This window comes from Rhipicephalus microplus, chromosome X (assembly GCF_043290135.1).
Source record: "Rhipicephalus microplus isolate Deutch F79 chromosome X, USDA_Rmic, whole genome shotgun sequence".
In the NCBI taxonomy this organism is placed as follows: Eukaryota; Metazoa; Arthropoda; class Arachnida; order Ixodida; family Ixodidae; genus Rhipicephalus; species Rhipicephalus microplus.
Window position 1 is genome coordinate 75,453,404 of NC_134710.1, and position 16,637 is coordinate 75,470,040.

The 16,637-nt window shown below is 46.3% G+C and overlaps 2 protein-coding genes across 5 annotated transcripts in view; both read right to left on the reverse strand.

The window, feature by feature from the left end:
• orb2 (cytoplasmic polyadenylation element-binding protein orb2) overlaps positions 1 to 7,509 on the reverse strand; it is a 32,161-nt gene extending 24,652 nt beyond the window's left edge. The window contains exon 1 of the mRNA XM_075877147.1: positions 4,861 to 7,509. The gene's annotated coding sequence lies outside the window, so the exon portion shown is untranslated. The remainder of the gene's footprint in view (positions 1 to 4,860) is intronic.
• A 4,051-nt stretch (positions 7,510 to 11,560) lies between these two features.
• CtBP (C-terminal binding protein) overlaps positions 11,561 to 16,637 on the reverse strand; it is a 53,822-nt gene continuing 48,745 nt past the window's right edge. For all 4 annotated transcript variants that reach the window (XM_037427051.2, XM_037427052.2, XM_037427053.2 and 1 more), the window contains one exon: positions 11,561 to 13,688. In XM_037427051.2, coding sequence (XP_037282948.1) covers positions 13,351 to 13,688 — 338 coding nt within the window. In that variant the 3' untranslated portion in view covers positions 11,561 to 13,350. The remainder of the gene's footprint in view (positions 13,689 to 16,637) is intronic.

The window sequence follows — 16,637 nt, forward strand, 5'->3', positions numbered from 1 at the left end:
GGGATTTTAAATGTGGCTGATACGTTACAACAGTGGCTCGGTTTCAACTTCCTTTAGATACGGCCTGCCGAGGTGCTTTTTGCTGCGCAAGTTAATGTGCACAGCGTCGAAGATCCCTAAGCTGAGACTCGCAAAAATAGCTTCTAAACAACTAAGCTAGAACCAGATGAGTCGCAGCTTTTACCGCGGCTTCAGTGAGACGTTTCTATTACAACTGAGCTCTAAATTTGTTTCTACTACCTTGAAAAACAAGAAGTTAGAGGGTGGCAAAACGGCTCTTTAAGCGACAAATGCTCGTCCGTGTAGCACCACGCTGCGCACGCTATTATTTTCACCACGGACCTGGAAAGACGCCGTACACGCATCTAGGCTCTACGTTATACTTCTCGTGCCTAAACCAAGAAGTTGCTGTGTTGTGTAAACGTTGCTCACCGGCTTCATCGCCCCTAGCTGTAGCAGACGACCCTCGTTTGCTTGGCGCAAAGTGGGCCTGCAGCGCCATGGTGGCGGGAACTGCAGCCGGCCTTAGAAGTGTGGCAGCTTGGGCTAGTTGGTATGGCATGACGATAGTTATAGCGCGAGAACAAAACAACGACACAGAGACAAGAAGGACACGACAGACACGAGCTCCCCGAAGGCGAAACGGAGAGTTCCAAAACTGAAGAAGTATCTGTAAATGTTGGTGTGCATATCAAGCACTGGCGTTCGACATTCATTGGCTACTCGCACTTTAGAGAATATAGCAGGTGTGAGAGCTTTCTTTAGGCGAGATCGAAACATAGAACTCATAACGGATACTTGAGCACCAGTGTCAATTAGAGCAGTAATGGCAGGGCCATCAATAAGCACCCGAAGTAAATTGCGTCTTGAGTTTGTTGTCGGTTGAGGTTTTTGATCCGAGTTGTCAACGTAGTGCTACCTTCAGGAGCTGCACTCGTCAGTTTCCCGGGGGGTGACCAGATTAACACTTTCATGACCACGCCTATCCCCATCGACAATATGTTTTCAATGTTTACAACTTCAATATTTGCCCCGTTCCGAGCGCTTTTGAACACTTTGCGCTATCTAACATGTAACACAAAAAATGTTTCATTTTCGCTTTTGTGTTTCTCTTTTTCACCTCGTGGGGATTTTAAAGCGCCTTTCTATGCTCGACGGTGAGCGTGCTTAGTTTCAATCGTGGCGTCAACGTCGCGTGTGTCCGCTTCACGAAAACGGCGGATTTCGGACGATTTCCGCGCATCTGGGCTGGAATCCTCAAAGGATGACACCAGCACAGGCTCGGAAGACGACAACGACACTTGATTCCTATGTGTACAACGAGAGTTCGTCGAACCGCCCTGGAATGTCAGTGTTCGTCCACGCTTGAGTTTATCTTCATGCTTGGGCCGAGTTATTGCCAGCGTGCGTCGGTGTAAGTTGATCTGATGTGTTCTGAAGGTTAGAGCTCTTAACTGCAGGGTGTCCACTTCCTTCGGGTGGGACCACTCGCCGGCAGCAGCACAGAGAGTGCAGTTTCGTGCTCGGAGGCAGCCGGGAGTGAACCTTGGAACCGCGTACCGTCGTGCTGCGCAGCGCTTTGTGCGCATTGTCTTTTTCTTGTCTTTTACTGCTCAAGTTATTGTTGGAGAGCTATGAAAAAAGAACACATAAACATTTGTACAGCAAGAAAGACGGTCCAGCAGTCCTTGTTGCTCCTACACAGAACGCTCCTCAATGGCACCAGCCAAAAAAAAAAGACTAATTGTAAATTATGCTATGAACAAAAAAAAAATTGAACAGAAAACAAATTTCTGTGAAACATGCGAAGCGAACCTGTGTTTTACCGCATCGTGAAGCTGCTTCGCACGGTGGCATGAAACACATTAAGTGTAATGTTATTTTATGTGCAGAGAAACTTTTGCATTTAAAGCACTGATATTTACAGGGTAATTGTGTACGTTTCTTGTGCTTAAAATATATATTTCGATTTCTATTTATGCCTAGCCCATTGAGAACGGTGTTGATGGTTCCATCAAATTTCTTTGTTCATTTTACAATGTTTTTTGTTTGATGATCCTTTTTGTACTATTGTAAACACATTTTGTGGTTTCAAACTTAATGTTTTTGAAAGATAACTCCTTGCTGTAATATTTGATATCATAAACATTAACATCAGAAACTTTGGGTGCCATAAAAGATAATGTTTTCTGGACTACCCAAGAACTGCGAAATTTCTTGCGGTCATGAAAGTGTTAAACCAGTGACGGGGAGTGCGGCGTTGAGGGGAATGTGACTGCCGACCCTAAGGTGATGGCGTGCGGCTAGACCAGTTTCTCTGGGTGACGACATCAGTGTAGGACGATTCAAAGCGTAAAGATGAAAGACAAGGTGGAGGGTCCTGCAAGTGGTCATCCGGAAAAGTGGATTGCGAGTATTTTCGGTGATCCTGATGGCAGGCGCTTGGAAAGCTTGGCCAGGAATATTGTCTGTTGCGACAATGGTGAGATATGAGCCCAACACGAGAGCAGCAGAAGCAGATAGGTGTATTGTCTCACGTGCTTTACTCAGGTGGATCTTGATTGCGTGGTGGAAACCGAGTAGCCGAAGCTGGAGCAGCAGTAAGTGGAGCGGCGTGGTGGTGAGTGATGTAGGCGGGCGTGCACATGGGCTGAGGCGTGTGGCTGCTGGTCTAGGGAACTTGGAATGCTCAGGTTGGCAAACTCCTGACGCACAACGGCTTGAATGAGCGCGATTGTTGCTCAGTTATCTTGCGCAGAAGGCCGATAGGTAGCGGGTGCCATGGCCTCCAGCTCCTGGCGAACAATCCTTGTGATATTGGCAGAAGGTGCGAGTGGACCGGGCGTCACAGGTTCTTTGCCAGACGAAGTCACAGTGGTGTTTAGAAGGCTTGTAAATCTTGTGAAGTGGTGGGTAATTCGCCTGCATTTAGCCAGTTTAAAGCGTTGACATTCAGATATGATGGAGTTAACCGTGGTGCTGTTCTTACACATTACGATGCCTTTCAACACATTGCTGACCTTGTCCACCTTTGTCGTGTCTTTGTCAGTCTTGCAGCATGGTGCCAGTACATCTTGTCTGTATGCAACATATGGCTCCTTCGATGATTGAACATGCAACGCGAGTTCATGCCTGGCTGCCATCTAATGTGCAACTGACTGACTGAACAAGTTGTGAAGCTTCTGCTTGCACCAGGCACGAGCTATACCCTTGAAGTAGAAAAGAATATTTGGCAGCATAAACATCTCGTCCCACCTGTAGTGCTCGCTGATGCGCTCATATTATATGCGCCATTTTTTGACGCCCATGTTGCCCGTGCCGCAATACATGCAAGGGTCGGAAAGTTGGGAAGGGATCACAGGTGATGGAGCTGGTGCGGACTGTGTGGGCTGTGCACCATTTTCAGGCATCACCACTGGACAAAGGTGTCGTGCACCGTGGAGATCCACAACCGGGTTGTTTGAAGAGCCCGCATCCTCAACCAAAAAGATGTTACGGGGAGGACTCATTCGGTAACTGTGGATCGAGCTAAGGCCGTGCTGATTGCATGGTATTGCAGGCTGACAAGGCAGCTCGAGGGCTCAGCCCACAACATTGTCATCTTCCTCCTTTGGATGTGCTTTCAGAGCTTGTGCCGAAGTAACAGTTTCATATACATGTCAATTCGAATATCTGTAGTATCGGCCCAAAGTCTCTAGTGGCTTGGTACATCACATATTGTGTCCCTTTGATATTTGATGGAGGACTTCCCTTGTATATTATAATAAAATATTCATAGAAACCTGCGTTGTGACCCTGACTCCGAAAGGCTGTCCCAAGCTGCTGCAAAACACCTATTTTTGAGGTTTTACTTCAATGATGTAATGAATAGCCACACGCAAATTAACAAGATTTGCTCTTATGACTTTTTCCCTTGGAACACTAAACTTCATTGTGACTTAGTTTGCCGATATGACAACAGAGGGTTCGTGCAGGTTTTAGAGACAAAAAAAAAACTTGTTGAGCTAGTTGGTTATTCGTCATATTGTAAGATATTTAGCGTAACCTTCACTCTCCGCCGAGTGTTGTGTGTGTTACTCGGGTGGATGTGTGAGTGTTTGTGTGAATGTTTGCGAGAGTGAAGGTTGTGCTAAATATCTTGCAATATCAGAGACAAAATTTCAAGAACATTCTAGGAGTTCTGAGACCATGTTGTGAACTTTTCAAGGTTGCAAATGGCATCTCGGGAACTAAGTCTTCACAATGCCAAGGCTTCCAAAACCAATAAATAATAATAAGAGCAGTTGTGTAATGCATGCATGGTTATTTGTGGTAATTACAATTGTATCAAACTGCATTGCAATATACAAATGTGATACATCAGAATGCAGTGAATGCACATAAGAATTTCCTTCCATCAACAATAAACTTTTTGGACTTAAAGAGGCTGAGGTGATGCTCTAGCAAGCAACAGTATAGTTTAGAAATGAACTGTGACTTCTGGAGCTCTCATTTACCATAAGCCTTTTCCAACAGGGAAAAAAAAAACCACTAACATGAAATATATAGCTAGTGCTAATGTAATTTCTTCTAGGGAGAATAGGCTTAACGAAGTTAGTGATGCATGTGCCATTATGACACACACTCGCATAAATATATCACAGTGCTTCCAAACATGCACTGTCAGAACACCTGAAGTCATCAGAACACCTGAAGCCATCAGTACACCTGTGCGCCAGTCTGAAATGGCCAATGTTTCCACTTCCAACAAGCGGCGCATGATCGGCGGGGGCTTCAAAGTGAGGAGTTTGGTGAGTGTTGCGGGCGTAGCGTTTGCGTGTGGGCGCCATACGAGTTTTAATCGAATAGGCACTATCTTACCTGGTATGATCCACCTTCCAAAAGTGCTGTTATCAAGATCCTTCTTCTCTCGATGGCACTACAGTGACTAGAAAGGACACAATGGAACACTTGTTGTTTCTTGCAGAGTCATTCCCTGGTAGGTAGTATGCGCATGCGCACTGGCCTCGAGGAGGCACGCGCCATGACTTTTTGGCGGCCAATCACGCGACGACACGTGCGGACAAAGGGACATTTGGTGCCACCATGGGTGCCACAAACATGCACATGCTCCCCGTAAAGAGAGGCGCGCATGCATGCAGGCCTCCGAGATCGCCTACCTGCATGCGACGTAGTCCACGGGCCACCAGTTTTGACTTCGGCTGAGGTGCACTAGCTGGCACTGTGAGGGTGGAAGGAAAGTTATTCTGAGGGAAGTTACGTCAAACACCACCCGGGTTTCAGGCCCTGCTATAGGCTGCTACGGGCCAGACGAACGTGTGAACCACGGAGGAAAGGAACAACCGTGGGGTTACGGTGGCATGAACCGATGCATTCCTTCCTCCGTGTGTGAACCACAAAACTGGAACCCTAGAGTACTCTGAAGAACGGTAACACAAAGAACGGGAGACACATGCGAGACGGCACGCGCTCAGTGGGTTGCGCGCCTGTTCTGCAGGCGGTCGTGTGCTGCATCAGTTCTGTACCAACTCTATGAGGGTTATGGTGATTTTCGCATCAACTACGGTCGGACCATAAACACGCGCACGTTTCGCGGTGCCAGCATAGAAAACGTTTTCATACAATTTATCAACACTGCATTACCTTTTTTTTTTTTCTACAATACCGCGAACGAATTCCTCTGGGAAGGATCCAGCAGCTGGTCATATTGACGTGGGCTTTTCAGTGGCATGCGAGGTAACATATGCATACAGTCGGCACGCGCACGTACATTAGCATGGACTTGTCTTACCTTTAAGCTTGCGATAGGAGGGTCTGCACCGCCGCACCACATCAAAGTTCAAGAACTGGTCGAGTTTCTAAACAGCCCGTAAATAACTTATAGCATTTGCCTGTCCGCCTTATTTGCACGAAAAAAAAAAAAAATAACGGTTACTTGCCATTTGGTTCACAGAAAACTACTGGGCTCTATACTCTTGCAGCGTGGGCTCGATGAATATGGTTAACCGATCGCGTATAGACTACAACAGGCGTATAGTCAATAGATAAGTTACATTGAACTTGATGAAGGATGCTCTCATGAAAAACACTCGGGAAAGAATGCACATCACGTCGTGTGCAGTGTTCGCGGTTTGTATGAAGAAAAGAGCGCTGGAACAGGACGGAGACGAGATGACACAAACACGGCGCTGACTAACAACGATATTCTATTGCGTTTGCACGTCTACAGGAAATACATAATCAGTAAACAGGAGCAATACATCGCTGCAGCAATGCCAGCTCACACTTTCGAAAGGTACGTCATTTCATTTTTTGCGAAGAGATAGTAAAGGCGGTACGCATCGCAAAGGCAGTTTCCTCTGAATTAGCATTCCTGGAAGTACTCACCGCCACCAACTGCCGAGCAGTTTAAGGTCACTGTCGGCACCCTGTTATCCTTAGCCAGCAAATAGCCTGAAACGATTTCTGGCGCAAATCGGGGTCCAGTGGAATTTCGTAAAACGATACCCCGGGTGCTAGACAGCCACGATCTCTTCACATTAAGAAGTGCAGGAACTGCTCGCGTTAATCACCGGCCCTCAAGACGCAAAGAGTAACGGCAAAGTACGTCTGCCAACTGAAAATGATGCGGATTTCAACACGTCTGCTTTCAATTTATTGCGATACTGGAAACATACAAGAATTATTGAAAAAGCTTAATAACTTGTATCCCAGCATTTATTTCCAAATATATGTTTTTTGTTTATTGCAACACCAAAACACACACACAAAAAATGTCGCATGGCCTGCCGTGTGCCAGCGTCGTCTGCTCCATGACAGTCCGCGTCGTCTGCTCCGCCGCGCGCCGTGCCTGGCACCTCCGAGACGGTAACAGGTAGAAATCTCGGAGCTCTTTGCCTTTCCACGGAGAGAAAAAAAAAGAGGGAGAGGGCACGGAACCGGGTTTATCGGCCCACGGGGCGGGCTAGCTTAGGACACTGGCAAACACAAGTATTCCCTAAAGGAACTCTATTTAGTTTTTTTTTTAAAGACCACTAGTACTGCGCAATCCGGTGGTTTTTAATGATACAAGTATACACGTGTTACCCCACAGTGTCAATCTAGTAGTGCTTTTTGAAAACATGGAAGCACTTTGGAACATGAATATAGCAGACGCCTAGCTGTTAAAAATAAAATGTGAGAACTGAAAATACACTAATCTAAATAGATATCCACAAAATTCAAAATCCTGTTCATGTGCACCAAATTCTTGGCACACTAAAAAATAAAGTTGTGAAGAAAACGCTTAGATGTGTTTAGCCGCGATGTTTGCAAGCTCGTCGTGATGAGTTTTGCAAGCTCTCAACCCAGCCTCCGTAAAACTTCTTCAGTACCTTCATGTTGAAAAAACAAGTTCACCAATTACACGACAAATTGCCATTGCCATCATATGTATAAGAGCACTGACTTTTGTACCTCCTGCTCGATTATAAATCTGCAGACGTGCTACAAAGTAGTCTTCTTTGTGTGTGTGTGTGTGTGTGTGTGTGTGTGTGTGTGTGTGTGTGTGTGTGTGTGTGTGTGTGTGTGTGTGTGTGTGTGTGTGTGTGTGTGTGTGTGTGTGTGTGTGTGTATCGCACACCCGAACGCAGGCACATTAACCCCACCGCATCTCGTTGCGGTTCACGGGGGGAAGACGCACACATTCCCCTATTGTGTCTCATTACTTATCTCAAGTTGTATTCGTCTATTCAAGCAACAAATTAGATAAACTACACATGTCGGGTTCAATTATTTTCGCCATGTCACGTGCTACTGTTGTCAACGTCAGAGCGCAGTCCTCTACGTAGGAGACAAATGTCACAGCCCTGCTGTGTGCGTAGGCAATCCATACGTGAAAGTCATGCCCTCATTCTCAGGGCGCGGGGCCGCGAAAGGAAGAGACAGCAGCGTTTATCTTGAAATTTCACCCTCTTACGCGGCGCGTAGCATTGTAAATTTCGGCAGATGTGATCGTGAACGTACGCGTATGGCGCTTGTCAGCTCGAAATTGTCAAACCTGGTGAGTGGCCCTTTAATGAGCAGTTAATAATGAACATAGTTTAGGAACTGGTCTTTTGTTCCTGTTACTTAATGTGGGCTCCACAAAATTTACTGTAATAGGGAATACATGTATACACTGACAAGCTGTTTCGCATGCACAGTTGCTGAGATCAAGAGGCCCATCAGAAATATACTGAATTACTGGGACACCGTGCTTTCTCAGAGAGTAACAGTCACTGCAGAGAATGTGGTACTGCTAATAAAATCTGCTCATTGCATAGCCAGTACACTTAAGCACCCTGCATGAAATGTTTTAGAAGTAAACTAGAATAGCCCCACAGATTACAAAAAAAAAACAAATCAAGTAACAGTTCATTCCACATACATGTGCTGAATTACTATAATTAATACAGTCTCTCAAGTAAGGCATATTGCTTTTACCTGACTGTATAGACATCAGTTAGAAACTATATTTTTTGAAGTCAATAATGTTATCTTGCAGCATGATCTAGTAGTAGTAAAAATCTTAACACAGTAAAGTTTGCAGGGTGGGAAAGTTGAAATTGTTTGTAATTATTGCGCTTAGCAACCACTTCATTGCACTTTCCCGTGTACTGCGATGACCATTCATTATTAGAGGTAACCAATCAGTTTTGAGCGCTTGCTGTTTTGTTTTTCACTGAAATAGCATAAAAACGACGCGTTAGCGCATGCTTGGTGCGAATAAAAATTTCGCGAAAATGTAGCAGGTTTCACCTCTTCGTGCACTTATCACATCAATGGAAACTGGAACGAGCCCTCGTACATTATTCACAAAGCCAAAGAAATGCATGTTTCCAGGATTTACCACCCAGGGAAAGAAATTCACTATAGTAAGCTTGAAGTAGTATCAGTGCACATTAGCCTCGCCGCGATGGCTTAGTGGCTAAGGTACTCGGCTGCTGACCCGCAGGTCGCGGGATCGAATCCCGGCTGCGGCGGCTGCATTTCCGGTGGAGGCGAAAATGTTGTAGGCCCATGTGCTCAGATTTGGGTGCACGTTAAAGAACACCAGGTGGTCGAAATTTCCGGAGCCCTCCCCTACAACGTCTCTCGTAATCATATTGTTACGGAGAGCAGCGTAATGGCGTTTACTGACATCAGCGATATGCGCATAGAACAACGGCGGGATGAGTCAGTGCGCACTATCACCGACGCCATCCGGTCTGACGGCCATGACACTGAATCCCGTATGTTCGTGCTGCATGACGGCATCCTCTACAGCCGCAACGTCAGCACTGAAGGCCCTGAGCTTCTGCTTGTCATTCCTCATCATCTACGGCCTGCCATACTTGGACAACTTCACGACGCACCAACAGCGGGACACCTCCGTGTTTCCCGCTCATACGACCGCGTGCGTCGATATGTCCACTTGCGACCTCTGCCAGCGCCGAAAAAGACCTTCTTTGCTGCTAGCTGGATATCTTCACCCAATCGAAGTCCCCTCTGAACCATTTCATCGCGTGGGACTCGACCTTCTAGGCACTTTTCCCACGACGGCACTCGGAAATAAATGGATCGCCGTCAAAACAGATTATGCGACCAGCCACGTGATAACAAAAGGTCATGCCAGCCAGTTTTGCCACAGACGTCGCGGATTTTCTTCTTCATGGCGTCATCTTACACCACGGTGCACCCCGACAGGTGCTTACGGAACGCGGCTGCTCTTTCTTGTCCAAAGCTGTCGACGACCTCCTTCGATCGTGTGCCACAGCGCATAAGCTAACTACCGCTTACCACCCACAAACTAATGGCCTAACTGAACGTCTCAACCGCACGCTCACAGAGATGCTCTCGATGTACGTCTCCGAAGATAATCGAGACTGGGACACCACGTTGGCCTATGCGACTTTCGTATATAATTCCTCTCGACATGACACCACGGGATTCTTTTGTATCTTTTGTATGGTCGCGACCCCATATTGCCATTTGAAACTACCTTGCCTCTCGTGCCATCTGCTTCCGAGTACGCTCGCGATGCCATTGCTCGGGCCCACATGGCTCGTCAAGTCGCCCAGTCTCGTCTCACCAGGTCACAGGATATGCAAAAAGACCGCTACGACCACCGGCATCGTAATATAACGTTTGCCCTAGGTCACCGCGTGCTCCTCTGGTCACCGTGCAGGTCTCTCCGAAAAACTTCTGTCCCGATACGCAGGACCCTATTTAGTCTTACGTCAAGTTAGCGACGTGAACTACGAGATGGCGCCATTGCACTCCAATACGTCACCGAGTTCGTCACTTGTTGACATTGTCTATGTTTCGCGCATGAAACCCTACTTCTGTCGCACTTCTCCGGACTCGCACCGAGACGGCGCTCCAACGCCCAGGGGTTTTGTTACGGAGATGAAGTAAAGGAAGAGGAAGGGCACAATATGGTGGTTTTGAGACGTTCAACCCCACATATCAATTTGCTCAATGCTCTGCGGTCGTTGAAGGAAACGTGTCATCAATCCATCACAACCTTAACTAGCGATTTCGTTGACCTGGACCTCGGCGTTACACCAGAACACAGTAGGACATAGATTTTATCTTGCTTCGCATATTGGCAACAAATAAACATGCGTGCATTGTTTATTTGATTTATGCATCTTCTATACTGCATTAGGCTCAATTCATTGTGTAAAGTTTTTACTATGTCCCAGCTGCACCAGAAGTCAGCCAGGTGCTTTCTTCTAAAAACTAAGATGGGGAATATGGCTACATTTGGCTTCACAAGTGTTCACATGATAATGAGTACAGTGTGTGCAAATTATACTTCCAGATACTGTACTCAACATTTATATTTGGCTTTCTAGTGCAAAGGCCCCTGCTGCAATGACTGTGGTTTATTTGTCACATAACCAGTTTAGTTCCACATGTGGTGTTCACCTGAACATTACTTTTTATTACAACGTGAAGACAAAAGTAACACCTTAAGCAATCACAAGCAGCCAGGTGACATTTTGCAGGGGAGTCAGAGCAGGCGACTTTTTAAGTAACCACCTTGTGCTTTTTTAAACATTTTAACGTACTTCGAGATTATTTACAATCTTCAGTTTTTATATGATGAAAGAAAAAAAAATAGTTCTGAAAAAACTCTCACTGCCCTTTGAATCGGTCTTTACATGATGCTTAGGACTTCCTTTGCCGGCTCGATGCATTTAATTTATGCGAAATCGTCAGAACTCTGGGCTTATGTTGTTTTCACGTGCATTCGTCTCTACAAATATAGTTTAATCTTAATGCCATGTGAGAACTAATTTGTATTCCTATTCTGACACCCCTATATCTCTAAAATTTTCTAGCTAATAGTCCAACAAAAACGTTTAGTAAATAGCTAATAGAATGCTTTCTGAAAGCCAAGGGTGCATCTGTTTTACAATATTTTATTTCAGAACTGCATGAAAATGTAATGTAAGAGTACATACACAGGATCCAGTGCTCCAGCTGATGCCGAGTCAAACCTTTTTTTAGATCTTTACTTCTGCATGCAATAGAGCTGGGAGAGGTCATAGTCTGTTGCTTTCCAACCATTTATTTCACTTGGAGCCAGGTGGTCATCAAATCCAAAGAAAAATGAAAATTGTTCACTGCCTGAAGGAAGGCAACATGAGGATAGTAGAAAGCAAACAAGGCTTTTTCTTTCTTGAGGTGATATATTTGCAACTGTTGATTACAACACATGCACGCGCGCACACACAAAAAAAGACAAGCAGCACCACAAAATAATGTATATAATGTTCAAGATTTTGGGGTAAAATGCACTTCCATTCATTCAGTGTTCTAATCAAGGCAAACCCCAATTTTGCCCAGACACAAGAACTATGCTTTTTTTTGTGAGGAGTATTGTATGTACATCAGTGGTGTGTTACCATGCAAATTTCACGATTTCGCATTCAAAGCAAATTGGATAAAGCCAGGATTCTCTATGCCACACAGACAGGCCAAGGCTGAAAAAAACCACATGAAGAGTGACCAAATTTAATAATGCATTAACAATGCTCATTTTATTGAGGAAATTGTTGGCATAATTCCACTGTACACAAAGCTAGGTCACCCTTGACAATGGAGCAACGACTATTGGGAGCCAACACATGGGCATGCTCACCCCCACACAAGGAGCTCTGAGGGAATGCCGTGAGGTGATGGAACTATCACTGGGTATCACCCCATTTGAAAGCAACTTCAGCTTCAAGGTGACAGAAAGCTTGTCCACCACCACCTTGGAGCAGGCACTTGTTAAAAGCAGATTGCCCTCCCTTAAACAATATCTTAAAATGCAGAGAAAAGCCTTGGCACAAGCTGCCTGCATATGGCCCAAGTAATGAGCATGAGGTTTCCCAGCCTTGTCCTGTGTCTGGCAGGAATTACATGCACATATTTCCTGTTTTAACATAACACAATTGCACTTTTCCAACTAGCAAGGTTTTGTTTTCCAGTGCAACCTCTGATGGTGCAGGACATCCAGAAACGCCCAGGCAACCTCAGTACTATGCATTAAAAAGAAGAAAAAAAAAAAGGGGGGGGGGGGCAAAATAAACACTACCTACACAACTGTTGATGAGAGCAGCCAATAAAAGTGCAATTTTGATTAACCCACTAGTGAAACGGGTAATGAGGATGCACCTTTAATTTAATGCAGCTACACTCACACAAGCAAACTTGTATAATGAAATGCACAGACGTTTTGGCAATTTGACAAACCCGATTGGAATCAACACAAAAAGCAACTATGGACCGTGCAAACCCTCAACCACAGGGCGAGCCAGGAAGATGTCACACACATTCCTGGGACAAAGCACTTATCCACGTGGGTGACTACAGCAACTAAGAGAATGAAATGCAGCACATAAAAAAACAAGGGTGGAGAGGAGAGCAAGAGCCAAGCAAAACGCCACGTGTGGTCCTACAATATACTATTGATTTTCCTCCTTCTGCACCAATGGGGAAGGAAGCTTCCCCAGGCACCATGAAACCTGCACAAGAACCAGCGCCCAAGAGGAAGGCTACCCTGAAGAGGCGCAAGCAGCTACCCAGCGGGGAGAGGACGCCGAGCGGCACCTGCTATGGCGGCACAGAAGGAACCGAGACACAGCAGGACGTTAAAAGGTGCCAAGTTTTATTTGGGACTGCCACCCATCAAATGTTAATGCACACATGAACGAGCAGAAGGGGAGGAGGGGGGGGAGCCTAAAGCAGCCAACTAAAACAGCCTAGCTAGAGAGAAGGGGAGTCAAACGGAAGCACACAACACAGGAGACGGCGAGACTGGAGGAATGAAGGAGGAGGGGCCCCTGGAATGATATGTCAGTGCACCTCCGAGCTCTCAGGCTTGGGGGCCAGATGGTTGGCCGAGTCCTGCAGGTGCGAAGTTGAATGGGGCACGCCGGGCGCCAGGGGCTCCAGGGCTGTCGTCGAGTGTGGCACGCCCATTGGATTGTAGTTGTAGGCACCGCCATTAATGCCATCCCCATAGCCTGTGAAGTACTCCTTGTTGACGCAGTTGCGCAGAGAGTCTGGGATACGCCCCACTATCGCTCGACGAATCTCTGAGGCGGCCATCTCACGTAACTCAGTACAACTGGCATCACTGTACCAGGCCGCATGTGGAGTGCAGATCAGATTAGGTGCCTCCTTTAGGGGCCCTGCATGCAGGCAAAAAAATTTGCATATACATGTGACAACAGTGTATACTACAACAATGCACAAAAGAGGCCATAGATTAGCAGCCAACAACTTGTCTAGGAGAAACAGCCTTGCCGTGCACACACATGTTATGCCCCACAGGTGTTCCGAGTTTAAAGAGGCAAGAAATACAGGTATTGACAGCTAGAGAGCAGAAAGAAGACTTCACATTTATTTACAAGGGGTTATTGAATACACTAACAAGAAAGGTACTAATACGTTGTGGTTGTTGCCTCACCACAAAGGAAGATCAAGTGTTGAAACACATATGTGGGGTTTAACGTCTCAAAACCACCATATGATTATGAGAGATAGTGGAGGGCCCCAAAAAATTTCGACCACCAGAGGTTCTTTAACGTGCACCCAAGTCTGGGCACACGGGTCAACTGCATTTTCGCCTCCATCAAAAATGCAGCCGCCGCAGCCGGGATTCGATCCAGCGACCTGCGGGCCATCAGCCGAGTGCCTTAGCCACTAGGGCACTAACGTTCATTCATGATCAGCTGGTTTCATGCGGTCACAAAGCACAGCATCATCTCGGCATTGCAGCACAGAAGGAGTAGAGTATCTATACATTTCACCTCTTACAACAATGGGCATAGAAGGCACCAGCTGCACTTCTTTCTGTCCTGAAACCTCAATACACTGAAACCTCAATACAACAAAGTTGCATCTTACAGAAAAATAAGTCAGTTATATCCAAAAATTCCTTATAAAGGCATATTTCTAACACTATGTTTATTGCAAGACTGTTCTTCATTTACTTTGTTATAACCAATTTTTTGTTACAGTGAGGTTCCTTATATCGATGTTTGAGTGCATTTGTGCGAGAATGGGTCAAGCATGCCACAGCTAGTCCCAGCACGAGTGCCACAGGTCTCAGTACAGAGTCTCTTAATGCCATTGCAGGGTCATGTTGAAAAATGACCCTGCCACATCTGCTGGCCTGCACTACCTGGTCTAGAGCTCCATATCATCTGCTGATGATATTGCCCTATGGAATGCAGCCACCACTGAGAAGCTGTAGGCTGTCTAATCCAGTCTCAAGAGAGCACTAGATGCAGTAGTCTGACATCACATTTGGGACCTGGCTGCCTCACCACCCAAGAGGAGGGTCATTCTAGTTTATCCAAGGACATGCAGTCAGGCAGCCCTATCAACTGTTCACGAGACTCAGATCCCCTAGAAGACAACAGTAATTATAGACAACAGCGACGGGCTGCTCACGAACTACAGGCTGTCTTCGGCTCCTGCCATTAAAGGCATCATGGTGCATGTTAGGAAAGTCCGAAGGTGGTGAAGAGCATCTTCATGCAAATGCTCACCGTGCTCTGCTCTAGAACCTACATGGAACCCACTACATCCAGACTGCCCTCTCCCTGCCTGCTGGTGGCACTCTCTCCATGGTCTATAGCCTACTAGTCACAAGTTGTAGACTCAGTAACACGGCCACAACTCGTACTTCTCCATCAGCATCACCTGCTCCACATACATGTTCTTGCCCGACAACTAATTACCTAGCAGGAAAGCAGGCCAAATTCAAGAATGAGTAAGTTGCTTCTGGTTTAACCTGCCTCTCTCCCTTGCCTGTGCAACAAGTAAAAAATTGGCTGCAAATGGGTGAGGGACTGCTTCTATGTGTAACACATGACGGATCTTTATAGGGAAGCAGCATGTACCCAAGAAGAAGCAATGAGGTTTCTCTACCGTATTTACTCGCATAATGATCGCACCCCCGAGTTTTGTCGTCGAAACCCGCGCATATGATGTTTTTTTTTTTTTGCTGCTAGTGGTGTGCTTTGTAGTCAAGTGCTGTTTCACCATGGAGCGGTATGCCAGCTTTTCACAGCCACATTCAAGCGGCCGGCAGACATTTCGACGTCGATAAAATCGATGGATCTGATATTCAAAGAAACAGCGTAAGAAGCTCGTGGCTGCTAACAGCACGCACTGGGCTTTCCATGGACCCAAAACTGGCAAGTTTCCCAACATTGAAATAAGTGTCCTCGAATACGCGAGAGACACGTGCAAAAGCTCTTGTGCTGTGTCATTAGACATGGTACGAATACAAGCGCGCAGTTTCTCGGAGATAGCCACAAAGGACGCCAGCGACCCCCATGCACGTACGAAGACAAGGTGATTGATTTCCACAGGTTCATTTTGAGGATATGCCTGAAGGACGGCCTCTTGCTGTCACATATAGGCAACATTTACCGATCGCCGTTGACGGTCGACATGCCTCAAAGCACTATTGCCAATGAGAAAGGCGCTCAAAGTGTCCTAGTTAAAACGTGTGGTGCGGAGAAGCAGCGACGCACCGTGACAATCTCACTGACGGCAGACGGGCAGAAGCTTGTGCCAAATGTTGTTCTTAAGCAGAGAAAAATTTCGAAGGGAATCTTTTCCTGTGGCATCCATCCACATTTGTTCTCAAGCGAAAAGGTGGACGATGGTAGACCTCATGGTAGACAGGATCAATACTGTTTGGGGCGAAGAGCAGGAGCGCTTCTGTTTCCTTAATTTCTTGTGTGGGACAGATTTCGAAATCATTTTATCGACAGTGTCAGTTCTGAGCTAAAGGAGTGGCGCATGAAAATCGCAGTAATCCCTAGGGAGTCTAACTTCGCTGCTACAGCCTCTGCACGTGTCACTGAACAAACCCTTCAAGGACAACGTACGGAAGCTGTATGCACTTGGGATGGCGATGGGCGACCATGATTTCCCGCCAAGTGGCAAAAATCAGGAGACCATCCGAGGAAGTACTCTGTTCATAGATTCTGAAAGTGTGGAGTACCATTGCTGACGAGGTGGTCGTCAAAGGCTTCGAGACTGGCATTTCCAACGCGGTGGACAGAACGAAAGAAGACCGCCTGTTGGACAGTGAAGAAGGCGCTGCTGGTTCCAACAGA